Here is a 14,135-nt window from a genome sequence, read left to right as displayed (position 1 = left end):
GCACAAATACAGCTGACTGTTCCTGTGCACAAATGCAGCTGACTGTTCCTCTGTACAAATGCAGCTGACTGTTCCTGTGCACAAATGCAGCTGACTGTTCCCGTGCACAAATGCAGCTGGCTGTTCCTGTGCACAAATGCAGCTGACTGTTCCTGTGCACAAATACAGCTGACTATTCCTGTGCACAAATGCAGCTGACTATTCCTGTGCACAAATGCAGCTGACTGTTCCTATACACAAATGCAGCTGACTGTTCCTATACACAAATGCAGCTGACTGTTCCTGTACACAAATGCAACTGACTGTTCCTGTGCACAAATGTAACTGACTGTTCCTGTACACAAATGCAGCTGACTGTTTCTGTACACAAATGCAGCTGACTGTTCCTTTACACAAATGCAGCTGACTGCTCCTGTGCACAAATGCAGCTGACTGTTCCTGTGCACAAATGCAGCTGACTGTTCCTGTGCACAAATGCAGCTGACTGTTCCTGTGCACAAATGCAGCTGACTGTTCCTGTGCACAAATACAGCTGACTGTTCCTGTGCACATATGCAGCTGACTGTTCCTGTGCACAAATGCAGCTGACTGTTCCTGTGCACAAATGCAGCTGGCTGTTCCTGTGCACAAATGCAGCTGGCTGTTCCTATACACAAATGCAGCTGACTGTTCCTGTGCACAAATACAGCTGACTATTCCTGTGCACAAATGCAGCTGACTATTCCTGTGCACAAATGCAGCTGACTGTTCCTATACACAAATGCAGCTGACTGTTCCTATACACAAATGCAGCTGACTGTTCCTGTACACAAATGCAACTGACTGTTCCTTGTGCACAAATGTAACTGACTGTTCCTGTGCACAAATGTAACTGACTGTTCCTGTACACAAATGCAGCTGACTGACTGTTTCTGTACACAAATGCAGCTGGCTGTTCCTTTACACAAATGCAACTGACTGTTCCTGTGCACAAATGCAGCTGACTGCTCCTGTGCACAAATGCAGCTGACTGCTCCTGTGCACAAATGCAGCTGACTGTTCCTGTGCACAAATGAAGCCAGCTGGCTGTTTCTGTGCCAAAATGTAGCTGACATTTTTGTGCTGATTTTGTCATGTGGCTTTGTTGAATTCCTCAATTCCCTTCCCCCCTTCTTTAAAAAGCTAGCACTTAGAAATTCATTCAGGATTAAAATCACAGTAATCAGTTTGTGGCTTAACCACCAAAGAACAAGACATGATAGCATTCAGTAGTCCCTGCATATTCGTGAAGGTCTGTCTGCAGATGCTACGCTCAGTCAGGTGTGAGTTGACCGTGGGTTGTGTAGTGGGTGTAAAATACTACTAGTTTCTTAAGAGTGAAGTCCTTTATTCATGTTGGGTCCTGATGACAAAAGACAGCCTATCTGAAATACAGACAAACTGACTTTTCCGGTTAGACAGTTTAAAGGTTATTAATGCTTAAAAATTGCTGACTGTTTTTTATTCTTTTAAATGGCATTTATACTGTTAAATGTGTGCTAAGCATTGGGTGCACTGCTTGTTAACCAATCAGGGATGATAAGCCATTACCCAGTTTATGTCAGTAGTGCCTTGGAGCTCACTGTGGCCTGCTTTCTACGTACTGCCTTGGCTGTTGAGGCCAGGTGCATGTTACCTGACTTTGGCTGAACCTGACTAGGCTACTTTGGAGGAGGAGCAGAGAGGGTAACTGTCCAGCAGTATTATCTATTGCCTCCCTTCTTCTTCCTGTAAAAGGAGGTGAGCCTGTGCCGACCACAGCGGAGCATGCCTATGTCTGCAGCTACAGTGGTTCTCAAGTACAGTGTCTCTGCAAGACCTGGATGCATTTCCGTTTTATAAAGCTCAGAGCCAGATGCATTAGAAGCAAGTCGACTGAACCTACTTGTAAACTCTTACAGGGAAATCCATTAAAATCGCCTCTATTAGAAGCTTATGGATCTCACACATATTTTTCTGGGGAAGCTTCATGTTAATTTAAAATCGTGTTGTATTTCAGCATCGTCTGTGTGAAAGCCCAGTTATCTAGTCAAGGAGAGCCTTCTCTATCAGCTGTGTGGCTGCAAATGTTCTTTCATGGCACCCTTCCGCATTCATTGGGGGACACTGGGGGAGCAGGGCATGTGACTCATTCTCACGGTCGCCTGTCGCTCAGCAGCTGGCATTGGCATTCTTTGCAGCTTTCTCTTTTCTAACCTTACTTCTTCTTCTTCTGCCGTCTATAAATGTTTAATCTCCCATTTTCACCTCACTGAGATGTTTGCCTCAAAACCGTACAGTGATGAGTCCCTGAGATGTGACTGTCATGAAGATGATAGATCGTGCCGTGAATGCCGAGAGCCTTCGTCCTGCAGGTTTGAGGCCAGCCTTGTTGCAGTGGCCTGAACTCATGTCCAGATAGCTGGTTTCCTTTCTGTTCACATTACTCTTCTAAGCCATTTATTTGTAACTAAAGGCAATGAAGAAAATAAAACTGTGCCAAAAATAAGGCCAATTAATAGCAATGTTGAGACACCAAAACCTGTTTATGAGAGGATCGGAAATGGAAGGTCCTTTCCTGCCCACTCCCTTTATGGGCTGCCCCAGGGCTGAGCCCAGATACTGCCGCCTTCTCACAGCTTTGCTTCCTTGTTGTCTGCTTTTTCCATCTCCGTTTCATCTTCTATATTATTTGGTTATAAGATGTGATGGTATTTACTTTTTTCTTTGAAAGATAGTAGGAAACTGGCTTTCTTACAGTTTCTCATTTCTTCTCCGTTTTGATAAATATACATTTGTACATGATGCACGTCTGTAGCTATAACTGCTGCATAAATGTGTCCTATATTGATGTAATTCTGTAAATACTATTCTACAAAGCTGTTTAGCAATGTGAGCAGCCAGAGGGAGGGACATATAATCTTACCTTCCGAAGTCCCCGAGGCTTAAAGAGAGTGATGCAAATGTCAGTATTGGGATTCTCTTAACAAAGCCCAACACTTTCACTCACTCCCACTTCGGGGAAGATGCAAGGATTATACTCTTTCTTATATTTCTTTTTATTTGCTTAGACTTCTGACTGATAAAAAAATATTTCAATAGCATTATATTGTGTATCTATCTTGTAAAACATTCTGATTGTTGTCTTTTTATTTTTTTCATGTTTATTCTTACTGGATAATTCATTTGCCACAGAATTTGAGATTTAAAATTATATTCTGTTCAAACAGGTGACTTCATTTCCTGTAATTCCTTCTTGGTTGGAAGCAGTCATGTGTGCCCAGTAGATGCTCAGGCTGGAGGCCTCTTTGGGGTCCTTGAGAGTGTGGTTTTCTCTCTTGACCTCTGAGATGCTCGTGTCTGTGGGTTCTGTTCCTTGGGTTGGTTTGCTCCATCTGGAAGTTTTGTGCTTTAGCTTTTTGTTTGTTTGTTTGTTTGTCTGCTTCCTGAGCTCTGGAATCTGCCACCTGAGAGCTCTGCACAGCAGCAGTCGGTAGGACTGTTCAGTCTGACAATTGGGAGAGTTTCCTCCTTTAGGAGAGTTTCTGTAATTCTTTGACTCTTTGCATTCTTCCCATTTGCCTGCAGGATTTAGTGGTCTTAGCTTAAAAAAAAAAAAAAAAGCCCCGCAACTTTTCATTGCAGCTGTTAACCTTGATGCTGTTGTACGCAGGTGAATAGCCTTTTTGAGTTTATTGTCACTAGCTGGATAAACATTTTTTTTCTAGCTCTACACCATTCTTTTTCCACATTTTAAAAAATTTAGCCATCCAATTTAATTTGTGTTGTCTTATTTCTCCTTTAAAAGTAATGTCTTGTTCTTGTTTTATGGGTACAGCATCTTTACTCTTGCCAAGGATATTGATCCAGTGTACATGGTACAACGTTTTTCCCCTGTCGCCCCCAACCATGGACTTGCACAGGGTAGGAAAGCAAAGAGACTGTGTAAGGGGGTTGGACTGTCTGAACTGCTAACAAAAGAGAGAGAGAATTAGAGACATGAAGGCCAGTGTTGCTCTTCCACAGTGACTACCTGGCTTCTGGAGCTTTAGTAGGAACTGCACCAGGATAGATGGCTGACTCTGCCTTTGCTAGTGCATCTCTTCCCACTCTGGTCTTTGCCGTTACCTCTTTCCCCGGCACAGTGCTCATCCTCTGAGACCCACAGCTTCTGCAGAAGGCCTCCTTGCTCATCTGTCTTTGGGATTCAGTTTCCCCTCGATCTTTTCTCTACCAGTCCAGTTGTAATGCTGTGCATTCTTGGTGATGATTACATTTTATTGCCGGTTGCTTTTCCTAAGTGCAACTGTCATGTTGCCCCTGCCAGCCTCTTTTCAGATTGCATCCAGACAAGACAGTTGGTGACTGCCATGCTGCACGGTATCCTTAGCCAGTTTGGTCAGAAATACTAAACATGATTTCAGAATTGGACATCATTAGGGTCTGGCATAAGAACAAACAGCTGACCGGAGTGGGTTTGAGGTAGCTGCACCTTACCTGTCTACTCTGCCAGGGCTGGGTCTGCCAACTATTTTTTTTTTCTTTCTAAATCAAGGTTTCATAACATAGAATATGCCGTTAACAGTCCTTAGCCCAGAATCTCCAGAATCTGGAGATTCTGCTCGGAGGCTACTAAGGCTGGAGAGAGAATTTCAGCAGGAACTTCCATCTGTGTTACACAGCGGCAGCAGCAGCAGTTCCAATAGCCTTCAAAAGTTGGTTTTTAAAAAATAATTTCTGGGCTGGGTGTGGTGGCACACTCCTTTAATCCCAGCACTCGGGAGGTAGAGGCAGGCACATATTTTGTGAGTTCGAGGCCAGCCTGGTCTATAAAGTTGAGTCTAGAACAGACAAGGCTACACAGAGAAACCCTAATCTCGAAAAAAAATTTCCATTTGGATAAACCAGCTTTTCCTTTGACTCATGTAGACTGATTGCTTTCTCCTTTCCTAGCTGTTGCAGCGATGACTTTTCTTCCATCTTTTGTCTTAACTGTAATGAAAATGTATCAGCTGTTAACCCAGGCACTTTAACCTTGAATATGCTTTCTGTGTTTGTGTCCTTTGCAGAGTCAGTATTAGCTGGTCTTTATAGTCTGAAGTCACAGAGAGGATTACTCAGTAGACACATTTACAGATAGCAGCTTCAAAGACTGCCCTTGAGCTATAGGGAATTCAGAGGGCCTCTTTTTAAAGGCTTGTGGGTATTTGTAATACTTTTCATAATACTTTTCATCTTCAGGAGGCATTCCAGTACACACACACACACACACACACACACACACACACACACACACACACAAATATATTTAAAAGCTTGACAAAGAAACACATTTCATGAGAAAGCATTAACTATTGTTCTCTTATGGCCTAAGGTTATAATATAAGAAGCTATATTTTAAGAGGATATCCTTTTTAAAATTCTATGACTGTATTAACTCTTAAACAATTTCAGATCATACAGTTTCTGACAGGAATATTAAATAATTAAAATGTTCTAGATTTTTACATTTTCAATAATTCACTTTGTCCAAACATGACCAAAAACCATATTTATTTTTGCATACTTTAGGATTCGGCAGGGTTCACAAAAGCCTTTGAATGTCAGAAAGCAAAAGTTTTTAGAGCTGGTAAAATGCTGACACATGACAAACTGGTCAGTACTTAAACACAATTGATCTGCCCAGCTGACACAGGTTTTATGAGTAAGCGGAAATGTATCATGTACTAGCTAAATACTGACTTGAAGAATTCCTTTCTGGGCTGGCTAGATGGCTCAGCAGGTCTGGCAAGCCTGGTGGCTGTGCAGGCCTGACCACCAGAGTCTGTCCCTGGAAGTTAGGCCTCACAGAGTCATTCTGTCTCTGACCTTCCTCAGGTGTTCTGGCATGGCCACGCCTCCCCCACATCCACTCATACCATACACACAGTTTCTGCCTTTGGGACACATCTCCTGCCTCTGATCCTGGCTGCCACCATTGCTGGTCTAAATTATCACGTACCCCCTTAGTGTTCTCTCTAGTTTTCTCAGCGCTCTCCTTTCCTGAGACATTTTTCACATGCCTACTGAGTGTTGTCATAGAAGTGAGATCATTTTGTTCCCTTGTACAAAACCGTTACAGTTTCCTTTGTACTTAAGGTAAAATCGTACAGAACCCAGCATAGTGGTGCCAGGCAGCCTGCCAGCTTCCTGCCGTCCCATGCTTTTCTCTTACCCAGTGTCCCTATCTCAGCCATTTGCATGGTGAACTCTATTTATCTGTGAGACTTCTGCTTAACATGTGGAGCCTTTCCCTTCAGACATATTACTCCTCACTATGGTCCGCAAACGACAAAAGAAGTAGCTACTGTGAAACTCGGGGCCAAGGTGACTGCAGGTTAGACTCAGAGCTACTTTTAAGGCTGTGAGACTCAACTTGGCTAGTAGGGGCTGTCCACAGAACCAAGTAGGATAATTCAAACATGTTTAGCCAAAGGAGGCTTTATGAGATCGAGGCATCTACAAGGACTTAGATTTCGGATGTACTTAAAAGCCCCATAATAACATTAGCTCAGCTCGGCCACACGCCCCTTTGTTGTGCTCAGCGACTAGGACGCATGGGCTGATGCTGTACACAGTGCAGAGAGCGTGTGAAGTTCAAGGGCGGTGCAGCATAGACAGATGCCAGCTCTCCCACTCACTAGCTGTCACATGTAGGCACTGTTCTTCTTTCCTCTGACCCAGTCCACAGACACCTGAGAAACAGAGTAGAAACTCTCACATTAAGGTAGACACCTGCAGGCTCCTGTGACTTTTCTGTTTACCAGTGACTTTTTTTTTTTTTTTAAAGTCTTGGATATCAAAGTATCAAGCATGGCTTTGGAATGTGCCTTTCCATATTAGCAACCAGGGTATAATCTAAGGTCAGGGTGAGTGTATTCAGGTAAATTCTAGTTTCACAGTTTGTGCAGGCCTCCCTGGCACCAACCAAGGACAGTGCATGAAGTCCACTTAGACCCTGTTCAGATCTAGCCAACGGACTGCTCATTCTCCATGGCTGTGGGGAGAGTGGGGACTGCCTCTGACATGAGTGCTGGTGCGCCCCCTCCCATTTGATCACTTCCCCTTGCTGGGGACACCTGCCCAGTGGCACACAGAGAAAGGGAAGCAGGCTGTCCAGATGAGACCTGATAGGCTGTGGTCATATGGTGGGGGAGGAGGTCCCCTTCTGCCAGAGGTCTAGGGGAGGGGACTAGGGTGAACAAGGAAGGTAGGGTGGGAATGGGAAGATAACAATTGGGATGTAATCTGAATAAATTAGAATAAATGAAAAATTTAAAAAATTCTAGTTTGACACATGAAGAAAAAGGAGTGTGTTTGCTCCTTTATTTCTGCTGCCAAATTTTAATCCTGTCCTAGTTTTGGGTAAACAAAACAAGACAAAAACTTTGGTTACATCTGTGTTCTTACTCAAAGGTGCTCTGGTGTATTGACACCACTGCATGAATGTAGTTCTTCCTTGACCTTGGCAGAGCGGCGGTACACTGTTTTCTACTTCCACACAGCATTTTTTTTGAAAGCATCAACTATAAGGATAATTGCTTGCCGTTGCTCACTGGTTTTATTTTCCCTTCCTTTTTTCCTAGGACTATGACAGCTTTTTTGAGTCGAAGGAAAGCAACACAGTCTTTTCATTCTTAGGCCTGAAGCCACGACCCGCATCCACGGTAGGTTAACCTTCTGTACTCGAGCTGGTAGCCCACTGCGCTCTGCTCCAGCATCCGTGGTAGCTGACCCCTCTGTACTCTCGCTGCAGAGTTTATCTTGCTGCAGAGAACCCTAGGGAGTGAGGCTGAATGGGTGAGAGGGGTACAGCTGCTCTCTTAAATGTTCCGTCCCGCGGGTGAGTGCAGACTGCAGTGTTAAACACACAGCCTTTAACTCCCTTAGGTCTTTACCCTCTTTAAATCAGAATCTTATTTTACTTTTAATTTGTACCGCTATTCTTTGAATAGGAGTTTAAAGTAGCAAAATCAGTACCTAATTTGTATTTAAATTAAAAATTCACATTACAGCTTATCCCTGTGTCTATCTTTAAAGTTTATGATTTGTTTGGTCACAGATTGAAAATATTTGGGTGAAAAATCACATCTGTACTAAATATGTGCAGCTTTTCCTGCCCTTCTTTCTGTTTGTCTGCTTGTTTGTTTTGAGACAGTGTCTTTTGGAACTTATCATGTTGGTCAGGCTAGCCTTGAACTCATGGAGATCCTCCTGGCTCTGCCTCCCAAGCACTTGGCCTTCTTGTCCTTATTTCTTAACTGATGAATAGAGCGTAACAGCTGTTTGCATAGGTGATCATTGTTCGAAGCCTCCCAGTCACAGGTGACATGCAGGTGCTGAGTCCTGGGGAGACTAGAGAATCCTGCGCTCCCAGCAAGGACTTAGGATGGATGCCACAGATGCCAAGAGGCTTGCTACCTGGAGCTCCTAACCCCATCTGGGTGTTTTTAAAGGCTTTGTATTGAGCCATGTCGTTTGGAAAATATGAAGAACCCGAGTTTGTCTTGTGCAAAGACTTAGAAATAATGGATATTTCCATATAAAGCACAAAATTTACTTTAAAAATAAAAATATATTTATCAAGTAAGTTAATAGTTTGCTTATTTCATTTAAAAGTAGTGGTTTGTAGCTAGAAAGGTAACAGGTATTTTTTTAAATCAGAAAGATGTAAATATGTGTAAAATAGATATGAAACTCACTACCCAGAGCCAACCACACTGACACTTCCCAGGTTTGCCTTACAGTCTTTATATACATAGTAACTGAGGCTTGGCTATAGCTCAAGTAGGAGCTGAATTCTAAAGTATCTATTTTTAGTACAGCTGAACCTGCAGTGCATTCTGGAAACTTTGTCTAAGTCACCTGTCCTTTGAGGCTGCCTGGGCTCAGTGCTGTTTCTGGAGCACCTGTGGGAGGAAGCGGAGGCCTTCGATAATAGGTGCCCTCCAGCAGCACCTGCAGAACAGAGCCAAAAAACACAATTTGTTTTTACATCAGCAAGCCAGCAGATGGGTGGTGGGTGGTTCCTATGCACAGGTTTTTACCAGAGGCACACCCACACAGAAAGCATTTACAGGTTCTTAGTACTATTTTTATATAAGTCAGACATTTGAGTATTTGTTAGGAAATTAGTATTTGTATAAAATATTTCACTCAAAGATACTAAACAATACAGATTTATCTTCAGAGTACTAGGGTGGGGTGCTATGTGTGCATGGGTTGGGGGCAGCCTGGGGCAGGGATTACCAGCTGGCAGCAGGAAACAGTAGGCACCATTGTCTGTGTCAAAAACCTTATAGAAAATACTGTCTGCACACCATCTTTGCTCTTATTTTTTCCAAAGGTACAGATTCTTTGGAGATTCAGTAGGCTAATGTTTCTAGTCTTTAGACCAGTGGTTCTCAACCTGTGGGCCATGCCCCCTTTGGGAGGGTTGAATGACCTTTCCACAGGGGTCACATATCAGATATCCTGAGTATCAGATATTTACATGGTGACTCATAACTGTAGCCAGATTACAGCTATTAAGTAGCAACAAAAATAACTTTGTGCTTGGGGGGTCACCACAGCAGGTGGAACTGTGTACAAGGCAGGTTGAGAGGCACTGGTTTAGACAGTGAGGCTGGGGGCTGTCATAGAGTCAGTACAGTGCTTGTTTAGCATGCATGACATGCTGTGTTCAGTCCCCAGCACTGACTAAGCTGAGCATAGCATGACATCCCTGGAACCCTAACACTGCGGAAGTGGAGCGGGGATCAGAGGTGAAAGGTCTTCCTCAGTTCTTTAGCGGTGTCCTGGCCAGACTAGGCTGCTTGAAACCCTGGCTCAAAACAACAGTAACAAAATGGCACAATCCTCAGCGCTTGTAAAGAAGTTATGGTCTAGGCAGGGTCCATTCTCATGTGGTGGTTGATCAGTGTGATAGTTGGTCTTAGCCCCTTTGAAGTAGCTGGGAACAGCCCTGAGGACAGAGCACACAGCCCTGGCATAGTACCAGAGCCACTTGGACACTTGAACCATCAGAGTTATGGAGTAAGCAGAGCACACTTGATCTCCATCTGAGACAAGTGGAAATGTAAGAGCTAGTAAGCACCTCTTCCCCTTTTTAGTTGCTTATTTTTCACATTGGTTATAATTAATTACAAAGTGTATAATTCAAGGCTTGGACAGAGAGGCCATAGATGTGATATAGCAAAAGTGACCTTGTCCCTCCTCCTACTGCCTGCAGCATGCACACGTAAAAGACAGAGCCAGGGAGCCAGCCAGGAAACACAGAAGCTGACCGTTAGCATCTGCCATTGCTTTGCACAGTAGGTAGGAGAGTGGGTTGATGATGACCCGAAGGCAGGTGTGTACTGGCTCTGACTGGGCTGCTCTCCAAAGCACACAGTGGAAGAAGGGCAAAGGTCACTAAATAGTGGCCTAACACATGGGCTCAGAACATACTGTTTGTCTTGCATAGGACTTTTTAAAGTAAAAAGCAAATGGATGACTAACATGCAAATTTGAGGTTTTCTACCCATCAAAGCTGGGGAGAGATGGAAGGGACCGGAAGGGAACACCAAGAGATGGGAGTCAGCAGTGGCTGGTTTCCATGGCATCTCCCTAGCTGAGGAAAGGGAGCTCACTCACTAGCACTTTTCAGGTAAAAAGCCATGAAGTTCATTTTTCTAATAGACTCTAAGCAGATCCTGTTAGGGACGTTTCTGTTTCCAGGTCTCCACCATTAGGTGACGGTTTCCAGAATACGTAACAGCTGGTTGTACTGCACACTCTTTAGCTATACCTGGAGCAAGTTGCAGTGGCATCTTGGTGACATTTGTTTAATTGGGTCCTGGAGACAGACAGAGTGGCACTTGGACAATTGAGGTGATGATGCTTTGTAACGATTTGGCCATTCACCCAGATGACCCTGAACCAGTGCCTCTCTGCGGCTCCAGAGGTCACAGCCACCTGCTGTGAGCTCCTAGCACAGCAATGTTCAAAGGAAAGAGACTTGGTGGCTGCTGGAAAATGGAGCTTTTCCTTGCGTGTTTGCAGGTTGAATGGGTACAAGTGAAATCGAGGCTCTGGCTTAAAAGCCAGGTCTTGTTCCTGTCACTCACAGAGGGTGATTCATTATGACTTCCTCTATCTTTCTTCCTGACATAAACAACAACAACAACAACAACAAACCACTGCCAAAGGCCAGTTTTCTTATCAATGCAGCTTAATAACTGTCTCTCCCCTCTTCTGTTTGGTAGACTGAACCCTAGAGATGAACAGTCGAAGGTGTTGGAGTTGCATTTTGGAGCACCCCTGGTACTCAACACACACCTGCTTACCTGATGCATCCACCACTGTGACGAAGCCACGCACACAATCAGTAACTTCGCCTGACCCGGAAAAGGTGTTTTTGGAGGACATGGGACTAATGGAGACTGCATGAATTTCTTGTTAAGCCAATCAGGACTGTGGTGCTGGATTCTCTTATTTTCTGATTTGTCTGCAGTTGCCTCGCTCACCTGAAAGTACTGTCACCTGTGATAGGTCTGCTTTCTTAATGACTGATCGATATTTGGACAGCTTCATCAGGGATAAAACGTTGGACCCACCCTGAGTCTTAATTAAATACTGGTATTGCATAAGCCCATTCCTCCCTAAGCTGCCTGCACCTCGTTCTTGAAGCCAGTTTGCCAGGATGGTTATGTCTTTGAAAGCAATGCTGGCCGACAAAGGACACTGGGGGTTCTTGCTGCAGTAGCTCTGGTCCTTTGTCATAACTCCTGCTGGAGAAGTTAGATGCTCTCAGCTCCTTCCTGTCATGGACACCCTCACCCATGCACATTCTCCAGGCTTCTACAGGTGCTTCCAAAACCACCATCGCAATATCGAATGATCACAACCAATATACAGGGCAGAAAAGAATTGCTGTTATGGAAAATGTCCCCTCCTTTATCTCTTGCACGGGGGAGGTCTCGCGATATGCATAAGACTACTTGAGAGATGTTAAGAAGTGCACTACTTAGTAAGCTAATGGCATGTTCGCTGTGTCTGGATGCAAAGGCATTTTCAGCTCTTGTACTTTACCTGCACACATATGCACATATATTTTTAAATGCAGCTACCCAAAGTGATTAGCTGTTTGTTCTATTTTGTGAATGGGATTATATTTTTGAAGAAAGGAAATGCTTGGTTAGCTATATTTTGTGAACCCTTGGTGTCAGCCCTCTGGGGCTGGGACCGGATGGTAGAACATTTGCATAGCACACACAGGGTTCCGCCCTCAGCTCCAGCACCACTGGAAAGGAAAAAGAGACGGAGATTGCTGTTTTGTGTGAGTTCCCACGTTACTTACTGTTGTCTCTTTACTCTCTAGGTTCATATTTTAGGCCAGTTCAGTCTCAGGTTTTCAGACTAGCACAGACATGTATTCTTGCTGGTGTTTGAGCACAACAGATTTCAGAGCAGCACAGACCAGAAGGGGGTTGTCCAAAGCGTGGTCCTGAATGGTTCTTAGAAGCAAAGTCCCTGCTGCCTTTGGGTGACCATTGGTGAATACTCAGCAGTTTTGTTTCATCAGAGCAGAGATAGCGTTTCTATATCCTGGCATATTTTTTAGTTAATTGCCAGACATACTGATGGCTTTGAATAGGATAAACTTGGGCTGACTGAAGTCTCCACCTGTCTCTAGCAGCATGGTGCTGGGCCTTTCACTCTGATTCTGAGATGGGAAATGTTTGAGAAATTGAAAGAGTAAACAAGTGGCTCTCTCCGCCACCCCTTCCCCAAGCTTCACTCAGTGTGGCCTGTTCTGCAGCATATTTTGGATGCAAAAGCTGAGTTTGTGAGTCTTCTGACAAGATGTATTTCTGTTTAACATAGAGCGATTTTAAAAACTGTCTTCATTAAATCATCCAGGCTTACATTTATCAAGGCTACTCTTGCCAGTGAGTGCCAAGAACCAATTTGGCAAAGTGAAATCTTGGCATGTTTTTGATTGTAGGAGCAACAATCCTACAATGCTGAAGAGACAGAGAAAGCCATCACGATTTGGCATGTAAGTCTTTAGTGGGCCATACTATACCTACTGTGACCATGTTAAACACACCGAATAGACGGTGTTGTTAGAGTTACTGTCACAGTTGCATACCATTTTCTTGCCATGATTCTTCTGGGAGCATGGGGTAGTCAACAGAGAAAAATGAGATTAGTGGTAGTGACTTGTGTCAGTGGCTAGAAGCGCAGTATAGACAGTCAGCCACAGTCCCCAGGCAGTGGTGGGTGCAGAGCGTGTTAGGTCTTGTATGATTACCAATCTGACTGACTTCTTCCTTTCCCTTTTCTGTTTGTTGTTTGAGATAGTCTTGCTCTGTAGACGCCTGCTTCTGCTGAAGTAGTGCTCTTTGTATTCCCTTGGATTAGCTTGCCTTTAGATTTGGTCGCCACCGTCTTCAAAGCCCAGGAAAGAAGTGCAGACGTGGCTGTAATGTCAGTGGATTTCAAGGCAGAATGTTGACATCTTGCAGGCTTGTGGGGCAAAGAAATGTGTTGCTGATGACCAAATGGTGCCATTTAACATTAGGTGCACATGAAACGCCATGCTTCTAGGTGTCTGCAAACCAGAAGAAAGTTTAGTTCAGGAAATGCTTTGCCAAATTCTGGGGGGTTATTAAAATCAAAGAGAAGAAAGAGAAAGTATTTTGCCTTTAGTTGCTAATATATTTTAGTGAGTTTTTTTTCTGTTTATAAACTTAACCCAACATTTACATTTTTATATTTAGTGAATTTAACCATCTAAATATTTTGTTTGTTATTGAAAGGTACCAAAGGCTTTTTATGTTTTGTTTGGTTTATTTGATTTTATTTTGTTTGGTTTGTGGGTTTTGTTTTTCTAGAAAATACCTTTTATATAGAATTGTCCCTGACTGTCTGGGTCACTTCAGTCTCTGTCATTGTGTTGCTCTCAGTCTGTGTTTGTCTCTCAAGGCATTGGTGAAATCTCAGATTTTATATTCTGCGTTAAAGGAGAATAAATTCCAGAAAACGTGCATTATGAAACTGGACTTGTTTTTCCCCAGTCTCTCCCGTTTTCCAGCTTTTCTTCTGGAGTTCAG

The 14,135-nt window shown here is 43.7% G+C and overlaps 1 protein-coding gene across 1 annotated transcript in view; it reads left to right on the top strand.

Annotated features, from left to right (window-relative positions):
• SH3BGRL2 (SH3 domain binding glutamate rich protein like 2) overlaps positions 1 to 12,856 on the top strand; it is a 53,758-nt gene extending 40,902 nt beyond the window's left edge. The window contains exons 3-4 of the mRNA XM_084754096.1: positions 7,623 to 7,703; positions 11,283 to 12,856. Of these exons, the coding sequence (XP_084610222.1) occupies positions 7,623 to 7,703; positions 11,283 to 11,294 (93 nt within the window). The 3' untranslated portion in view covers positions 11,295 to 12,856. The remainder of the gene's footprint in view (positions 1 to 7,622; positions 7,704 to 11,282) is intronic.
• The last annotated feature ends 1,279 nt before the right edge of the window (positions 12,857 to 14,135 follow it).

This window comes from Acomys minous (genome assembly GCF_964271855.1).
Source record: "Acomys minous genome assembly, chromosome: 13".
In the NCBI taxonomy this organism is placed as follows: Eukaryota; Metazoa; Chordata; class Mammalia; order Rodentia; family Muridae; genus Acomys; species Acomys minous.
This window is presented reverse-complemented; position numbering and strand designations above follow the sequence as displayed.